The sequence below is a fragment of the Musa acuminata genome, chromosome BXJ3-1, assembly GCF_036884655.1.
Source record: "Musa acuminata AAA Group cultivar baxijiao chromosome BXJ3-1, Cavendish_Baxijiao_AAA, whole genome shotgun sequence".
NCBI classification, from domain to species: Eukaryota; Viridiplantae; Streptophyta; class Magnoliopsida; order Zingiberales; family Musaceae; genus Musa; species Musa acuminata.
In genome coordinates this window covers 12,619,909-12,637,247 of record NC_088349.1, presented here as the reverse complement: position 1 = coordinate 12,637,247, position 17,339 = coordinate 12,619,909, and the positions used below count along the sequence as shown (strand labels likewise).

At 34.9% G+C, this 17,339-nt stretch overlaps 1 protein-coding gene across 1 annotated transcript; it reads left to right on the top strand.

The window, feature by feature from the left end:
• The first annotated feature begins 2,755 nt into the window (after positions 1–2,755).
• Positions 2,756–16,486, top strand: LOC103996973 (ATP-citrate synthase beta chain protein 1). The gene is made up of 17 exons (XM_009418057.3): positions 2,756–3,091; positions 3,906–4,030; positions 4,127–4,229; positions 5,063–5,128; positions 5,219–5,342; positions 5,484–5,618; positions 7,706–7,766; positions 7,829–7,905; positions 10,972–11,127; positions 11,263–11,391; positions 11,530–11,662; positions 11,741–11,868; positions 12,042–12,147; positions 12,273–12,349; positions 12,428–12,498; positions 15,368–15,652; positions 16,030–16,486. Exons 1-17 carry the CDS (start codon positions 2,970–2,972, stop codon positions 16,103–16,105), a joined length of 1,974 nt encoding a protein of 657 aa, XP_009416332.2. The 5' UTR covers positions 2,756–2,969; the 3' UTR covers positions 16,106–16,486.
• Positions 16,487–17,339: the final 853 nt, after the last annotated feature.

Genomic DNA, 17,339 nt, shown 5'->3' with positions numbered 1-17,339 from the left:
AGCTCAGCCCATTTGTGCGGTTAAATGTTTTTATTTTTTGTTATTTTTTGGTGAGTGTGATCTTTGTTTGTTTTCCTTTTCTTCAGATAGTTTTACAAGCATTGTAGTAAAAAAAAGATAATTTTCTGGGATTGTTATGCATTGAGTTTGTTTATCTTATTGATTTTTATATGTTGTAACAATTGAAGAATATAATAAGTTGAAGTGTCTTCCTACTGTTCTATAGTTGTATTTGTCAGTACACTTATATTCAACTTCTGAATTATAGAAATTGAGGTTCCCTCTTTTATGGTTTTTTGTCTATATCAGCTGCCTAACATTATTAAAGAATCCTTGTGCTAGTTCTACCAAATTGCTTAAATTTTAAAACAAAAAAAAAGCTTATTTAGATAATATATCTAATTTGATTTATCTTCAAGTTATCTTTGATACCTGGTTATGGTTCTTTGGGTGATATAGTTGGCCATTTATTTTGTGTTTGTGCGACCAATTATATCAGTTGCCTTGTTGATGTTTTCTTCAGCTAGACAAAAATTTTCTAAGATTGCAAACACGTAGGGAATCCCATGTCACCGGTGATCTCTGCATGGAGGGGTTGCCTCGATCTATTGTAGATCTTGTTAAATTTTTTTTTTGGTATCAATCAAGCAATTATTTCTTAGTGATAAATTCTTAGTGATAAATTGTGGGTTAATTATAGATTGATTACTTTCTATAGTTAAATCTTTTATGAAAATTATGAAAGCGAAATATCTAGCTTCATTTATTCTAATGATATTGATTTTATTGACGGAAGCATACAAACGATGGAAAAAAAAATAATTTTAGTATCTCAATTACGTTTTCGATAATGGCAAACGATAACGTTGTTAGGAGTCGTGGGTGGTTATTATGGATGAGGAGGGAGAGCGACGGTAAGAGGTGAGGTGACAACGTAGATGTTGATGTTTTGTATTTACGTTGGCACCACTCAACAATTATGTTAGCATCAACATAGATGTAGAGAGGCATCACTTTTCTTCGTATCGTTGTTGGCGTTGACATAGATGCAGAGCAATATCGTTTTGCATTTGCATCGATGTCGATGTAGATGTTGAGCGATATTTTGTATTTGCATCTGCATCAACATTGATATAGATGTAGAGCGATAAAAGGGTTGCTCGACATCTGCATCAGTGTTGATGTAGATGCATAGCAATGTTGTCCTTTCTCGCATTATTGTTGGTGCTCATGTAGACGTCGAGTGGCTCGCATTATTGTTGGTGCCCATGTAGATGTCGAGTGGTACTCTGCATTTGCGTTGGCATCGATGCAGATATCGAATAACCTTTTCATTCCTTGGTAACTATGACGATGGTGCTCTATATCTATGTCGACATCGATAGTCGATGCAGTTGTTAATCGGCATCGACGTAGATGCAAAGCATCGATATCTACATCATCGTTCTTTTTCGTTCACAACAATCACTCATCATCCCCAATAGTGTCATCATCTGTCACCATAAAAAACATAATTGGAATGTTAAAATTTTTTTTTTTTCCATCGTTTATGACGTTAGGGTAAATAGAGTTTGATGTTTTATTTTGATAACTATAGAGATTTTTTGTCATCTCTTTTCTTCATTTATAACAATCACTTATCACCCCCAATAGTATCATCATTTGTCATTACATTTGAAATGTTAAAATTATCTTTTTGTCTATCGTTTTTGTGCTTTCATCGATAAAACAAATGACGTTAGGGTAAATAGAGGTTGATGTTTTATTTTGAGAATTATAGAGATTTTAAGATAATTTTTTTAAATCTAAGAATAGTTAAAGAGGTACTACAGCGATAACATCTTCATAAAATTGTTTATGAAGTGTTTGGTTGACATTCAACCAATGAGAGAGGGTTTGATTGCTAAATCGTCACTAGACATGCATGCTTCCGGTTTCTGATTGTTCAGTTCTATAGGGATTTTCCTTACACCAATATTTTATGATAATAATTGAGTTTTTTTTTTTAATAGAGCTAAAAAATTTTCAAAATTGACGAGTAAATGGATATTTTGAAAGGTTCAAATTGTCCAAATAATATGATGAAGAACCGGTCGTTGACGATCTTGCCTCCGGGATTTAAACTCAAACAGTCATGATCATCCATCATATAAAAAGAAAACGTATATAAAACACCACATTTTAGATTAAAAATGAGATAAAACAAATAAATCAAGTCTCCAAAATCAAAAGCTACTTGATCTCGAACCCAGCGTGCACCTCACGTGCTTGTTTGTTCGCTCACGTTTTCCTCGGTAATCGGATTAGTGGACGGACTCCGTGTTTAAAACGTGGCGCTCAATATCAGTGCCATCGCTTATATCTAAAGATTCACTGACCGTGCGTTGGAGCTGGTGTTTTCCTTGCTACGGAAATTACGTTCATCGCTCCGTGGCCATTCGACACTCGACTCTCACGTTTCTACGATGATCCGTACCTCTCAGCCGATCCCACATTTAAGCATCGTCCACGCGTCAGAATCCAGTAACTCCTGCTCACCAAACCCACTGCGGGCCCCTCCCTCCCCGACACACAGGATTAACGATTGCTCCAGGGATACTCGAGTAATTTGCATACTCTTCTCCATCTCCTACACCGACCAGCTTCACCAAAGGGCTCCGAACCCGCCTGTTTGATACGTACCCGTTATTCCACCTGCCCGATGACCGGTCGCAGGGTTGGCGTTGCTGGTGAGCTCCACCGGAGAGTCACGTCGCTGCGTCTCCTCACCCGGCAGGTGTTTTTGGCGACTAATAGATGAACGAAGGTTTCTCGTGATTCCCATGGAGTGCTGTTGATAAAGCCGACTTGAGTACCGACTGAAGCTACAACTCGAAAACGTGGCTTTGTACCGACTGAAGCTACAAGAGGTGCTGGTCGTTACCTAAGTCGTGAATAGTTAAGACGAGAAGCATTTCCCGGACGTGCCCATGGTCGTACACCTCCCGCCGCACCATTTAAAGTCCCCAGAGCTCTCCCACCGAAATGCCCCTCACCACAGCGGACGTTCTCCACCCCTTCTCATCGCGGGCCTTCCCTCGAGATTAATCGAGTGCGTCCTCGTTCTCGCAGTAATTTCGTCGAAAATGTCCTGGGATTAGTTTTGGAATTCGATTCCTGAGTTGTTGTTCATCATCGTATTTGGTCGCGGTAGCGATCTTGCGTGTTTGTGTGCGGATCTGCGCCGCGCAGCTGTTTTCTTAATTAGGGCTTGATTGCGTCCATTTTGATTGGATCTCGTGTTCGGTTTTCGCAATGTGGCATCGAATACGGCCCGTGGTGAGGGATCGTGGTCAATCGAGATATTATTTTCCCCTTTTTTTTTTGGCTTGTTTCTTTTGCTGATCTGACCAATAGATATCGCATTTTGTCCATCCTAGTTAATGATACTCTTTAAATCATAGGAAATTATTTTGGTGGTTTTAGATCAGCATTTTCTTGTTATGACATCCGCTCTTCGTGCGTGAAGCTCTGCGGACGTGTTTTTCCGGGACTAGAGCCTTCATTCGTTGCCAGTTTGCGGTAACAGTCGGTGCCGATACCCTTAAGATTTCTAATTTGAGCTAAGTTGGTTCAAAATGGAATCTACAGTAGTGAAGCAAAAGCTACAAAACAGTCATGACAAAGAACCTTTGTAAAGGAAAAGAAGTTTGTTTCAATATTTTAGGTTATATTTCCCTGCTTTCCATGTTTTTTTGTGATGTCTAACTTTTAAATGAAAAAACAAGGTGTGGCAAAAAAATTCCATGTAAACTTTAGGTAATTGCAAAAGAAATCATGTTTGAGTTTTGATGTTCCATTGCTCCTTTTTTTCGGAGTAACGTTTATATTCATGTTGGTTAGTCCTTATTAGGTGTTCTTTGCAGGTTCCCGGTGTTGCATTTCCACGACATGGCCACCGGACAACTATTTTCACAGAAGACACAAGCTTTGTTTTACAACTATAAGCAACTTCCCATACAGAGGATGCTTGATTTTGACTTCCTTTGTGGTGTGTTTTGTTTCTTTTCTTATATTTTCAGTAAATGAAATGATTGTATTACAATTACAGTTATAAAGTATGGTCATCGTTTTATCTTCTTCACAGGGAGAGAAACACCTTCTGTGGCTGGAATAGTTAATCCAGGTTCTGAAGGGTTTCAAAAACTATTTTTTGGACAAGAGGAGATTGCAATTCCAGTTCACTCAAGGTGAATTCAAACTTCTACTGATCTTTGTTAAACTTAAATGTATATTTTAGTTGGTACTGCAAACATATAATGCCTTCGGTGATAGTGTGTGTTTTCTTCTGATATATACACAGCTGAATGATGCCATATTTTGTCTGTTGTTTGAGTTATGGTCCAAAGCCCAATTTGAGTTGCATATGTTGAAGTCTTAAAAGTTTAAAACCATGCTAGGTGGCAGGGGATATAAATCTGCATGTTTTCTGTGTGTAGGTCTACTTCATGAAAATGGGGTGGTTTACCTTGTCATACTGAAATATGAAAGATCACTATTTTCTTACAGTTCTAAAATGATCATGACCGAGAATGAGTTCAGCCCACCTTATCATCAATGATTTACAACTTTTTTAAGTAGAAGTAACTGGATATAATTAAAGCGACTACATGACATAAAGACCTACAGTTCTTTGGTGTCTTAAGTGTTTTTTACAACAAGATCAATAAAGATTTAGATTATTTTGTCATTTTTAAAAAAAAAAGTATGGACATATTTAGTATAGATCTGTGGTTATATGGTTAATGTCTATTTATGCATTAAAGATTTAAAAATGGATATTCATAAAAAAATATACACAAGCATATTCAATGAAGACCTTTGGTCCAACATTAAAAACTGTGCATTATTGTATTATTAAACATTAAAAAAATGAATATTTGTTATATTTTAGAATCAATGATAATGTTGTTTGTTCTTAGTTATTAGTAACATGATTCAGTTAATTGTAACATGATTCACTTGCGTTTATAAAATTACATATGATCATTTTGATAGATTATTTTTGTTTTATTTACTACAGTATTGAAACAGCATGTACAACTCACCCAACTGCTGATGTCTTTATCAACTTTGCATCATTTAGAAGGTAAGCTAATTTGTTCCTTCATTTGTTAGGTTAGAAATAAGTAACAGTAAATTTGTATTTGCATCACCTGTTTTGTTGCCATATATGCAGTGCAGCTGCCTCTTCCATGGCAGCTCTGAATCAACCAACTATTAGAGTTGTAGCCATTATAGCTGAAGGTGTTCCAGAATCAGATACCAAGGAGTTAATTGCTTATGCAAGAGCCAATAACAAGGTTTGGAACCATGAGCCATCATCACCTTGGGTCTATTGAATTGAATCTTGGAAAACCTATAGCTATTTTAACCAATGCTTTACAAATATCATCCATTTGAATATTATCATAGACAGACACTGATTCTTAAGTTTCTTGAAGGTTGTCATTGGTCCTGCTACTGTTGGGGGCATTCAGGCTGGAGCTTTCAGGATTGGTGATACAGCTGGAACTCTTGATAATATAATAAAATGCAAGCTCTACAGGCCTGGGTCAGTTGGATTTGTGTCTAAATCGGTATGTCTCCTATTATGGCATTCCAAATTAGTTGTACTCTATGTACTGTATAGTTTCTGTCTTGATCAAAGTCATATGGAATTTAGTGAGACTTAATATCTGGTTGCACCTGAAAGATTTCATCAAGTAAACTGGTTCTTAGCCAGACCAGTATATTATTGGTATGCACCGGCATATTGGGTGTTGGTACAAGTCCAGCCCATACTGCTACAAGCAGAGAGAGAGAGAGAGAGAGAGAGAGAGAGAGAGAGAGAGAGAGATGAGGAAAGGAGAGGATGGAAAGGCATACACTTGATGGAGGCAGTGGCATGGCGGGATTTATGGGAGCATGTATAAGGAGGAGACAGAGAAGGAATAATAGTAATTGGAGGAGGAGGAGGAAGATGAGGCAAAATAGGTGGAAGCAAAGGAAACTTTCAAGGAAGAGGTGGAGAGAAACAGTGGGAGAGATAAGGACAGCTGTTTACAGCTGTCGGGACTTGGAAGCAAAATAAAAATAAAAAACAAAAGGAACTCTGGTACTATTACTTGGCCATAGGCTTACTTTTTGGTACAGTTTGGTTTTCATTAGCTTAATGCTTGGTAAGTACTGTATGTGAGCGTACTAGTTGGCAGTAAGCTCGGTTTTTCAACCAGGCTCAAGTTTGTATTTGATCTAAGCCCATCAGGCTGGCCTTCAAAAGGCCAGTATGCCCCTCTTTTACTGGTTGGCCATCAGACATGTAGATACCAGCTTGTGCTGACAGGTGCAATCAAGATTTGAATCCCACGAGTTCTTTCAAGAAATTAATTTGATGATAGTTATTTTAGCCTGCATCAGTTGTTGAATGATTGTTATCTATTTTACTTCCTTGTTATGGCGTTCTCTCCTTGCATTATTTCCTGCATGCTTAGTTTGACATTACTGAGGTTGATTACAGCAAGGATGGAAATATATAATGATAAAGCAAACTAGTATTGTCTACTATTTGTTCAGTCAGAAGGGATCTTATATTATTGGTTCTAAAATGTTTTTGATGAGGAGAGAGATTCTCTATTCTGAGGTTTGAGGTTTTTGACGAGAATAAAATCTTTCTATCCCTCTGGTAATTTGGCAGGATAATATTAAAAAACCCCTCATTCCTTTAGGTATTTGCAACCAGAATGTTTGTAAAAAAATAAAACTGTTGGGGATCAGCAAGTTGGTTGCAGCTGATGACACCATCTGCATGCTATGTCACGTCTAATCTTTAAGATTTGTTGCTAATCATATAAATTCATGTCATTATTTTGATGGCCATGCCACCTCTTTGTTCTAGGTTATATAGAGATATCTTAATCTTTCATGATTTCTCCTTCTTGACAGAATTGATAATTAGCTTGCGCCACCAAAAGCAATCTTATTCTTTTGAAAGAGGTGCTCATTTCCTCAACTCTAGGGATCATTAGCAGATTTGACTTCTATCTATGTGTAGTGCAACATTTCTAGTCTTCATTATTTGCAGTATTGATGGCCTAGGATCTAAAAGGGGGTAATACAATTATATTGTCCCAAATTTGGGCCATGACAATTATATTGTGTACAATGACAGACTTAAGCAGGTAGGCTGTGAATCTGGTTATCTGGGACAGTTTTCCTGGCCTTCACCATGCGGAACATCAATTCCCTTATTGCACTATAATATGATCCTGAAAGGTCCTTGGTCTTACTAGCATATATGGCACAATAGCTCCAAGTCTGATTGTCCACAGACCTTAGATCATCCCTTTTACATCCTTACCTCCATGCAACAGTGTCTTTGTACTGGGTCAACTGTGACTACCTTGTGAATGATCATGAATTTTTTCTAGCAAGCATTTTCATTAATAACATTTTGAAGATTTACTATTTATCCAAGAGGATAAATATGTTAGCTTGGTTTCAATTAACTTTTCCACTATGTAATGCATTACTAATTTATGTCATTTATCTGGCAATACTGTTCTGTCATTTAATGTTGTTTTGGTTATCTTGCCTGCCAATTTTTTTCCTTCTCCTAGTCTTTCGTTTGGACAATTGAGAATAATCATTATTTCTATTCATGACAAAATTGAGATTATACTTACAGGGAGGAATGTCAAATGAGCTTTACAACACAATTGCACGTGTAACGGATGGAATTTATGAGGGTATGCATGTTGTTGAGCTTATTTTGTTAATGTCCTGGTACAAGTTCTCTTGATCTTTTCAGGAATTGCAATTGGAGGAGATGTTTTTCCTGGTTCCACCCTTTCTGACCATGTTCTGCGGTTTAACAATATCCCTCAGGTAATACATGTCAACATAAAATTAGTGCTGGGAATTTTTTTATGAAGTTCTGGTAATTTCTACTGAATACTCAAGTACATGGCGTTTCTTTATCAGCGAAGGTGTGTTCCATAATGTTCACAACCATTCTAGCACATTATATGAGTTTTTTAAATGTAATTTGATAATAAGATTTACAAATGGCACAATAATATTAAGCATAATTGTGGTCATATTTTTTAATTTCTCATTCTTATAACCAGATTTCCAATGCAAATTTTCCTTGGCAGCTACGAGAAAGAGAACATAAAGCTGAGGCTTGTACATATTCCTTTCATCAAGATCAAAAAACTTTTTCCATCATTTGATGCTTCATTTTGAATATGATTCATCATTTTGGTTGCCCTATATTCAACTTAGTCTGCTTCCAAATCAAAAGGGGCAAATATGGATCAAATATAAATTAGCTTCTTCCAATAATTTCCAAAGTTTCTCAAGGTTACAGCCTCGAGGTATTTAAAGCACTAAACTTTGCCCAATTTACAAAGATAACATCAAGTATGTCGTGGATTTAAAAGGAGAAACTAGAGGACATAATTAACATTTTATAACTCCACTTAGTAATGCATAGCAGCATACCATTTGTACTCTGTCCAAATGCATATTGTTGTGGGCATCATATTGATTGGCAACACAACTGATGCACATAGATCACAGATTGTCCTTGATCTTCAAGAATTTGTTCATGAATTATTGTTGTGACCGCAAGATCCAGCCTAGATCTATGAGGATCTAGGGCAGATTTGAAAAATTAAACGTAGTACATGGGAACAATAAGACATGTATGTATGCTATGTATAGTTTCTAATTTCATACATTGTTGAACTAAAGTATGATATTTGAATATATGCCTCCTGAGTCATCAGTTAGATAATTGTAGAAATTATACTTTTTTATTATATGATTATTATATTTTCACAAACACATAAAAAAGAGAAAATGGGATCTTAAATATATAATAAAAAAGGAAAGGATCATGTCGATTAGTGTGATTAATACTGAGTCATAGTCCAATATTAACCCATACCAACACTTCATACATTTCGATATCAATACCAAATTGGTCCTGAGTAGAGGTTGGTGTTGGTAATAAGAATCCTTTTTTGAACCTTGTCTTGGACAAAGGAATACCATATGACAGTGGCCTTGTGTATTATTGGGCTGATGTCATGGTTCATATGACAATGGTGTTGATACACAGATCTCCATAAATGTCATGGAAGATGAAAATTGCTGGGGGAAGCTAGGGCAGCTCATCTAATTTGAGAAGGAGAAAAAGCTTTCCAAGAAAGAATGCAAGAGAAAAAGGAAAATTTTAATTATTCTACTTCTATTAAGCAATGATAAGGATAAGTAAATACTGTATGTATAGTCTTTAGGCTTTACAAGCTCTCATATTTGTGAGAAAAACTAATCTTGTTGCTCAATACAAACCTACCAAAAGACAACTCTGTAACACTCAAAATATAATCCTAATAGTCAAATAGATTGCATTGCCTCTACTAGACCTATGTCTAAATGCTAAGGCACTAGGTAGACTTAGAATAGGACTCCAAATACTCCAGAAAATAGCTACTAGAGAAACTATAAAAGAAGCCTGAAAAATCACAGAATAATAGAAATGTCTACCCTATTAAATGAAGTGAGGTATGATGCAACTTCAAGTCTTCCTTTCCATCTTGAACTTGAACTGAAGTGGCTTTTGTTTGGGATTTGGTATTCCTGTTGATAGGAATGAATCGTCCTTTCCCAAAATGTACTACTTTCTTTTCCTGTTTCGATTGACATTAGGAATCTTAGGATTTTTACAAGCTCTTATGAGGGCCATTTTAGCCCTAGCAAGAACTGGCCAAGGTAGTTAGATTGGAATTGGCCTAAATTAGCTGAAAATTGATGCAGTCCTGTTTGACAGAGGACAGATCATAATATTAACTTAATTGTATTCCTAAGTCTTTTACTGATTATGTTTTATTATCATTTTTTTTCAGATATTAACTTGGTTATGAATCCTTTGAGGCTTATTTAAATTCTGATCTGAGATTCTGTCCAGGAGAGATAGACAAGCTCCATAAGGCATTTTTATGGCTAGTTTAAAAGTCTAATGTAACAAATGCTTTTTAAACCTCTTACCCAATAAAAAGACCTTCTTGGATACATCCATCCAAAGCTATATTGGACATCCCTGTACAAAAGTATATATGAACTTTGTTCTAAGAATGAATAATTATAAAGCACAGTCAACACAAAATTTTGGGTCTTATATTGCTTGCCCTCGACATTGTTTTAGTTACTGGTAAAGCAAATTAGCCTTTTGGTGACAAACTTTTGGATTAATTTTTTTAACTTGAGATTAAGGACAAAATATACAAAGGGCAAAACAGTAACAAGAGATAAGGAATGATTTTATAGATTAATTTATAAGTATGAAATTTTACAAAGTGAAAATTTTCAATATCTTGGATCTGTTGCTCAACGGGAAAGAAATTGGTAAAAAAACTCATCATGTTTTTAAAGAGTATGGTTTAGATAGAGATGGGTGTTTAGGCTTTAGCATATTGCTTAGCTACTATTGCCCTTGAATTAAATGGAAAATTCTACAAAAAAATTTATAAGAAAATGCTGAAAGAGTTGAAAATTTGGTTTAGTCGGAAGCATCATATCCACAAAGTTAAAGAATTCAGAGATGACTAGAATGTTTTAGATGAATGTTTGATGTGATATGAAAATTGAAAGTATATAATAAAAACTCATTTCATAACCAAAGTTGATGCTTATTACTAATTGAAGATATGATGAATTTAGCATTCCATTAAAGGTTATAAACTAAATTCAAACTAGAAGAATTGCATGATGGAGATTATTACCAATGAAAATTTAGGCTGAATGGAAGAATGCATCCATGTAGCTGACAATTTTAGCTGGGAAAAAATCTCTTCTTTGATGTCATAAGTATATGCTTTCTTCATAATGAAAGATCAAATTTCAGTGTCTGACAGCTTTTTTTTCTCAAATTGTGTTTTATCTTAGGTAAAAATGATGGTTGTGCTGGGGGAACTGGGTGGTAGAGATGAGTATTCACTAGTTGACGCTTTAAAAGAAGGAAAAGTTCAAAAACCAGTGATTGCTTGGGTTAGTGGAACCTGTGCTCGGCTCTTCAAGTCAGAAGTTCAGTTTGGTCATGCTGTAAGTTGAAGCCTTTTTATCTTGTTTCTTTTGATTTCTGCAATTATCTGCAACTGGTGTTATTATCATGATCATGAAAAGGAACATAATAGTGTGGTGCTTTTTTTCTTAACATATGCTGTATGATCACACCAGGGTGCTAAAAGTGGTGGTGAATTGGAATCAGCACAAGCAAAAAACCAGGCACTAAGAGAAGCTGGAGCAGTTGTTCCCTCTTCTTATGAAGCTTTCGAAAATGCAATCAAAGAAACTTTTGAGAAACTGGTTTGTTGTTCCTATGGTTTGATCCATTTTCTGTTGATGGATGTGGTTAATTTTTTGTTCTTTCTTTAGGCAGGAAGTTTCTTGTGTTTTGGCAAGCATGTCTTATTGACCATACTCTTTGTGGTCATTTTATGTTAGGTGGAAGGAGGAAAGATACCACCTGTATCTGAAGTCAAACCCCCTCAAATTCCTGAGGACCTCAAGACTGCAATAAAAAGTGGGAAGGTCCGGGCTCCAACTCATATCATTTCGACCATCTCAGATGATAGAGGTTGGACTATGGCTTGTTTGCAGTTGCAATATATTGTCTTTCATTCAGCATTGTTCTCAAGCACACATCCATCTGTAGGTGAAGAACCATGTTATGCTGGTGTACCTATGTCTACTATTATTGAACGAGGTTATGGTGTTGGTGATGTAATCTCTCTCTTGTGGTTCAAACGTAGTCTTCCCCGTTATTGCACCCAATTCATCGAGGTTTGCAAGGATATGTTTTTCCTATACTTTTAGTAATTATGACAAGTTTCCTACTTGCTTTTGGTAGGTTGTTTATGTTGATAAGTTAAACCTCTAATCAGCACCATATGTATCCAGCAGATATTTTTTTTTACTCTTGTATTTATTATCTTGCACCATGTAATCACTGTCAGATATGTATAATGCTATGTGCTGATCATGGTCCTTGCGTTTCTGGTGCTCATAATACAATAGTTACAGCAAGAGCTGGAAAGGATTTAGTTTCCAGTCTTGTATCAGGTATTCTCTGCCAGTTAGTTTGTGTCAATAATTGTATTAAATGTTTCTACTAATTTCTTTAGAACAGTATCTTATAAGTAATTGTACATTTTCTCTAATAAAAAGTAAAATAATTATGAACACAGGGTTGCTTACAATTGGTCCTCGATTTGGTGGTGCAATTGATGATGCTGCTCGATACTTCAAGGATGCATATGACAAAGTGAGTTAGTTAGCATTGGCAGTTTCTTCTTGAAAATGTATTCTTTTCTTCTACATGCAAACCATATATACTTTGTAGGGTCTCGCTCCTTACGAGTTTGTTGAAAGTATGAAAAAGAAGGGCATTCGTGTACCTGGGATAGGGCACAGGTACTTCCCCTAAAGCACAAGAAAATATCTGGAATTCTAATATTACCGTCCACCATTTCTAGCAGGATCTCTTGTTAAAATATTTGACTTTCTTTTATTATCAATCAAGCCCCTCTTTTGCAACCACTTGCATTTATATTTTAATATTTATTTCTAATTCATGTATAATTCATATATAAAGATACATGTATGCATACAAATACATATCAAGAATTGCCCTTTCATGGCACAGGGTAATGTCTTTGATGGGTCATGCTGACTGTCGATAACCATATGTTGGCAGCTCCTTAATGATACACTATAACATGTGCTAGCACCTTTTGGGAATGGTATTCTTGGACTGTTTCAGCATGTGCTGATTGGCATGACAATCCTTGACACATATACATGTAAACACATTCATGCAGATGCATTTTTACATATGCAGATATACACATGCATACACACACATATAAAATGTCTACACATATACACATGCACGTGTTTTTACCCTCATTTATGATTGTGATCAATGAATAGGTCATCCTTCTGTGTCCTTAATTTTTGGTTTTTATCAGCTATCTTTTCATTTCAAAACTTTCCCATTAGTATAGAATAGTACAATGATTTGTACTGGACCAACCAGCAGTCAATATGGTTTTTTGTTAGTAAAAATGTTCCTTGATACATATTCACATGTATCAAGGACCAATAAACTATTATATATACTAATGCATATGCATATATATGTCTACATGTATACCAGTAGGACCAATAAAATATTGCTACTTGTGTCACCTAAATGTTATAATTGTTGAATTAACTAATATTTAAAAAAGAATTACTTTGATCATTTAGGCTCATCAATAATTTAAATTATTATCTCTAGATATGATTTTTTAATCATCTTAGGTTAAAAACACTTATGAGTTATGACTAACAGAACATCTTCAAAATTATTTAAAGTATGTCCTCTATTCATCCTATGTTGAGCTTTTTTATTTCGATTATGTCAAATATATTAGAATAAAATAAGAGTAGGTTAGACTAGAAGGTTAAATATATTTGTTAAGGCCTTTTGACCTCAGGCTTCTTACTTGTTCATGTGAGATTAAACTCCCAAGTCATGTGTATATACACATTTCATGCCTTCTCAAATTTAACTACTCTTAATATAGGACTAAATTGTTCTCTCCCAACTTGGTATAATGGCCTACAAGTTGAGATCATGATGGGATGTACAAGTCATGCATTCCAGCCCATTATGGGAGAAAGTCGAAATGACTAGTTGAGCACATTATATAATACAAAAAATGCTCAATCTATACTAATGATGTTCTTAATTGGACACAAGATTGATCTACTTTCACTACAAAATCACAACTATCTAATCAATGGATTCCATTATAATTTTGAACCAGAATAGGCTATCAGATTCATGGCTTTGGAGATCTGTGATTAATTGCAAGATTTTCTTTATTTTTATTCGTCATGTGATTCCATTGATTGGATGGATATGACTTTCTGGTGAGAGTTGCTCATATAGTTTGTTGCGACAAAAATAAATGAGCAATTTATATTATACAGTCTCTCAAATAGCAAGTTTAATTTTGTTTCATAATTTGTTGGAATATAATGATTTCTTCTGATCCCATTATGGCTTCAAATGGCAGATTGGCTTCATTAAACACTATGTATGATATTTGAAATCACAGTAATAAAAAAGCAAACTTTTTTTATAACAATGCATAAATTGAACATAACAAAGCAATTTTAGCAGCATGGAACAATTTGATTTTTTTTATGCATTCATCTAATTTTATTTAGATTGTGAGTAACCATTTGGATTGTTAAGTGAAATAAACTAAATTTTTAGTCCATTTATTTTTTATTAGTTCAGGGCACACCTAAAATTTTTTGGAGTCAAATTTTTGTATCTTAAATGTTCTAAACATCACAAATCATTTTGATGGAACCGATCTTCAATTGGAGCCTCCATCATTGATTTTGAGTTGATAGAATTGAGTTGTCAATCCTCCCAGCACTATTGACCAAACATATTTAGGTTCAAATTCTAAGAACTTAACTGTCCTTCTTGAGTACCAATGACCTAAAACTTTCCCAACCTAATATATAGTGTAGACGCACTTATATATTGAAGCAAATACCAAAAATTACCTAAAAGTAAGGAGAAACACAACAAATCAAACTTAGCAAGTCTTTCCCCTCATGGTATGGCACAGGCCATGCACTATTTGGTCATTCTATCAGCATGGAATAATGGAATTACACTTGATGCTGTACCATTATGGTACACACAACTGGCATTAATTGGTATATTTGGCATGAAAATCTGTGATTCATTTTGCCAGGGTTTAATAGATACAAACCTAATATTTTCTAAATAAAAATTACTTGAAGCCACATGGAGAAATTTTGGGTGGTTTAGAGGATTTTCGTTAGCTTTTTAAGCTGTTCCAGGAAGGGCAATGCATCCACATGTAATAAATTTGCATATATCTTCTGTTGCATGGATCGATTTTACATACAACTGTTGAGGACATCTCGATTCCAAGATGACAGTGAAGTGTTCTTTTTTCTTGTCCACCTTCATTGATTAGGAAGGATTTCCTACAATTGGTAATCATAAATCAGTGTAATCATTTGTTAATCAATACTGTTTCATGCCACCTTTGCTGTTTTGTTTGTCTTTGTGCATGGATTGGATATGTTTTGGGTATAGTCTAACATTTTGATGTATGTGAAGTTGCATAGTACTTTTTGATTATCTAGGTTCATGATGAAACAATCATTCAGGTCTGATATTTTGGCATACTCCAACAACTAAAAATTGGAATTTCTAATATTTGATATTTTCTTGTTCAATTAGGATTAAAAGTAGAGACAACAGAGACAAGAGAGTACAGCTTCTGCAACAGTATGCGCATACTCATTTCCCATCTGTAAAGTACATGGAATATGCTGTTAAAGTTGAGACCTATACTCTCTCCAAGGCCAACAACTTGGTTCTGAATGTGGATGGGGCAATTGGATCTCTTTTCTTGGATCTTTTGGCTGGTAGTGGAATGTTCAGCAAACAAGAGATTGATGAGATCGTTGAGATTGGTTACCTAAATGGTCTCTTTGTGTTGGCACGCTCTGTTGGTCTGATTGGGTGAGTTGAATATCTTATAATCATTCCATTTTATCATATTTCTTTTCATTGTTTCATTCTGTTGTATCAAACTCCTGATTCCTCATTACTATTGTTCCATCAACTATGTCAAGTTTGTGCATAGTTCTTTGTTTAGTGACATTATAGTTAATAGGCATGTTCACTACACTGCTAAATGACGCACCTGCTGCATAAAAGTTGTATGACTGTGTTGCAGCTTGACAAACATAGTCTGTAGGCTAAACTGTCTCACCATCTGCATAGTCAAGTTAATCTGCCGTTGATCAACAACCATTACCTGATCCTTCAATCCTTTTTTTTTCCTAATTCAAACAGCATGTTTGTTTATGTTAACATTTTTTATTTGGAATCCACAGGCATACCTTTGATCAGAAGAGATTGAAACAGCCACTCTATCGTCATCCATGGGAAGATGTTTTGTACGCAAAATGATATGTTTCAGCAAGCTGCAACGGCATTATTTTCGACAACTTGTCACTCGGTCACCCTTTCATTCTTCAAGGGACTTCAAATTGGTATTTAAGCTCCACACCACGGCATGTTTTTGAGACATCATGATTAAAGCTCCCAGATCCTATGGGTTCATCTAATATATATATTTCTACGGCGTATTCCTTAAAGCTTAGGTAGACTCAAGCATCTTCAATATTTCAATAAGCAGTTGGTTACCTTTTGTTTATGAACACGATGTAGCTGAGACAATCTTGACAAATTTCCTTAAACGATGATTTTAGTGTTTCCCAGTAATCAAATGCATGTGCACGACTCTTATTACGCTGCATAAGGTAATATAAAGGACAAAATAGTTTCTTCTGTGTTGCTTGAATGATAATTTTCATCCTAGTGTGCAAAAAGCTGGTCATGCGGAATGAATCGCCTCGCAATCTGCAATTAGGATGGGTGATTGTGGAGGGAGATAATAGTATTTTGGCAAGTGACATTTGTGCCTATGGATTCCTAAATTATGGATAGAAGTGCGAGATTCAGCAATTTAAGTTGCAATGCTAATTGGATTACATATACTTAGAGCAAATATGATTAATTAAATGCATGTTATTAAGTGTGTGTGTAATATATATATATATATATATATATAAAGAAAGAAAGAAAGAAAGAAAAGGGAACAAGTTGATATTATCTCTCATGCGAGCATGATTTAATCTTTTTTAATAAATCAAGAAATAAAATTAAAATTAAACTTAATTGAAAGAAGAAAATAAAAAAAAAGAGGAATAAGGGAATAAAACAAATATTCATCTTGGAATGAATGAATATAATATTATAATTAATTTAACTACTTAAGACTCGACTACGATGAAGGGGTATTATCAAAGGTCATGCCTTTTCATCGAGGTAAATATTATACCTACTAATAAATATTTTATACAAAATTTTGAGTTTTAAATATAATTCCAAGGCCACTTAGTTCCAGTCTCTTATCTATTTAGATTCCACATATAGATATCAAGTAATAATTATTTTTTTGTTGATCTGACATCATTTTATTAGATAATTCAAGTCAACATAAAACGTAATTTAATTATAATTGCCTTTTTAAAATCCCATAAGATAAAAACACAAGTAAAATAGGTTATCATGTCATAATAAATCTTTCGCTCTTGAAATCTCATGATCTTTGAAAGAGTCCTTTAAATTTCTAGATATA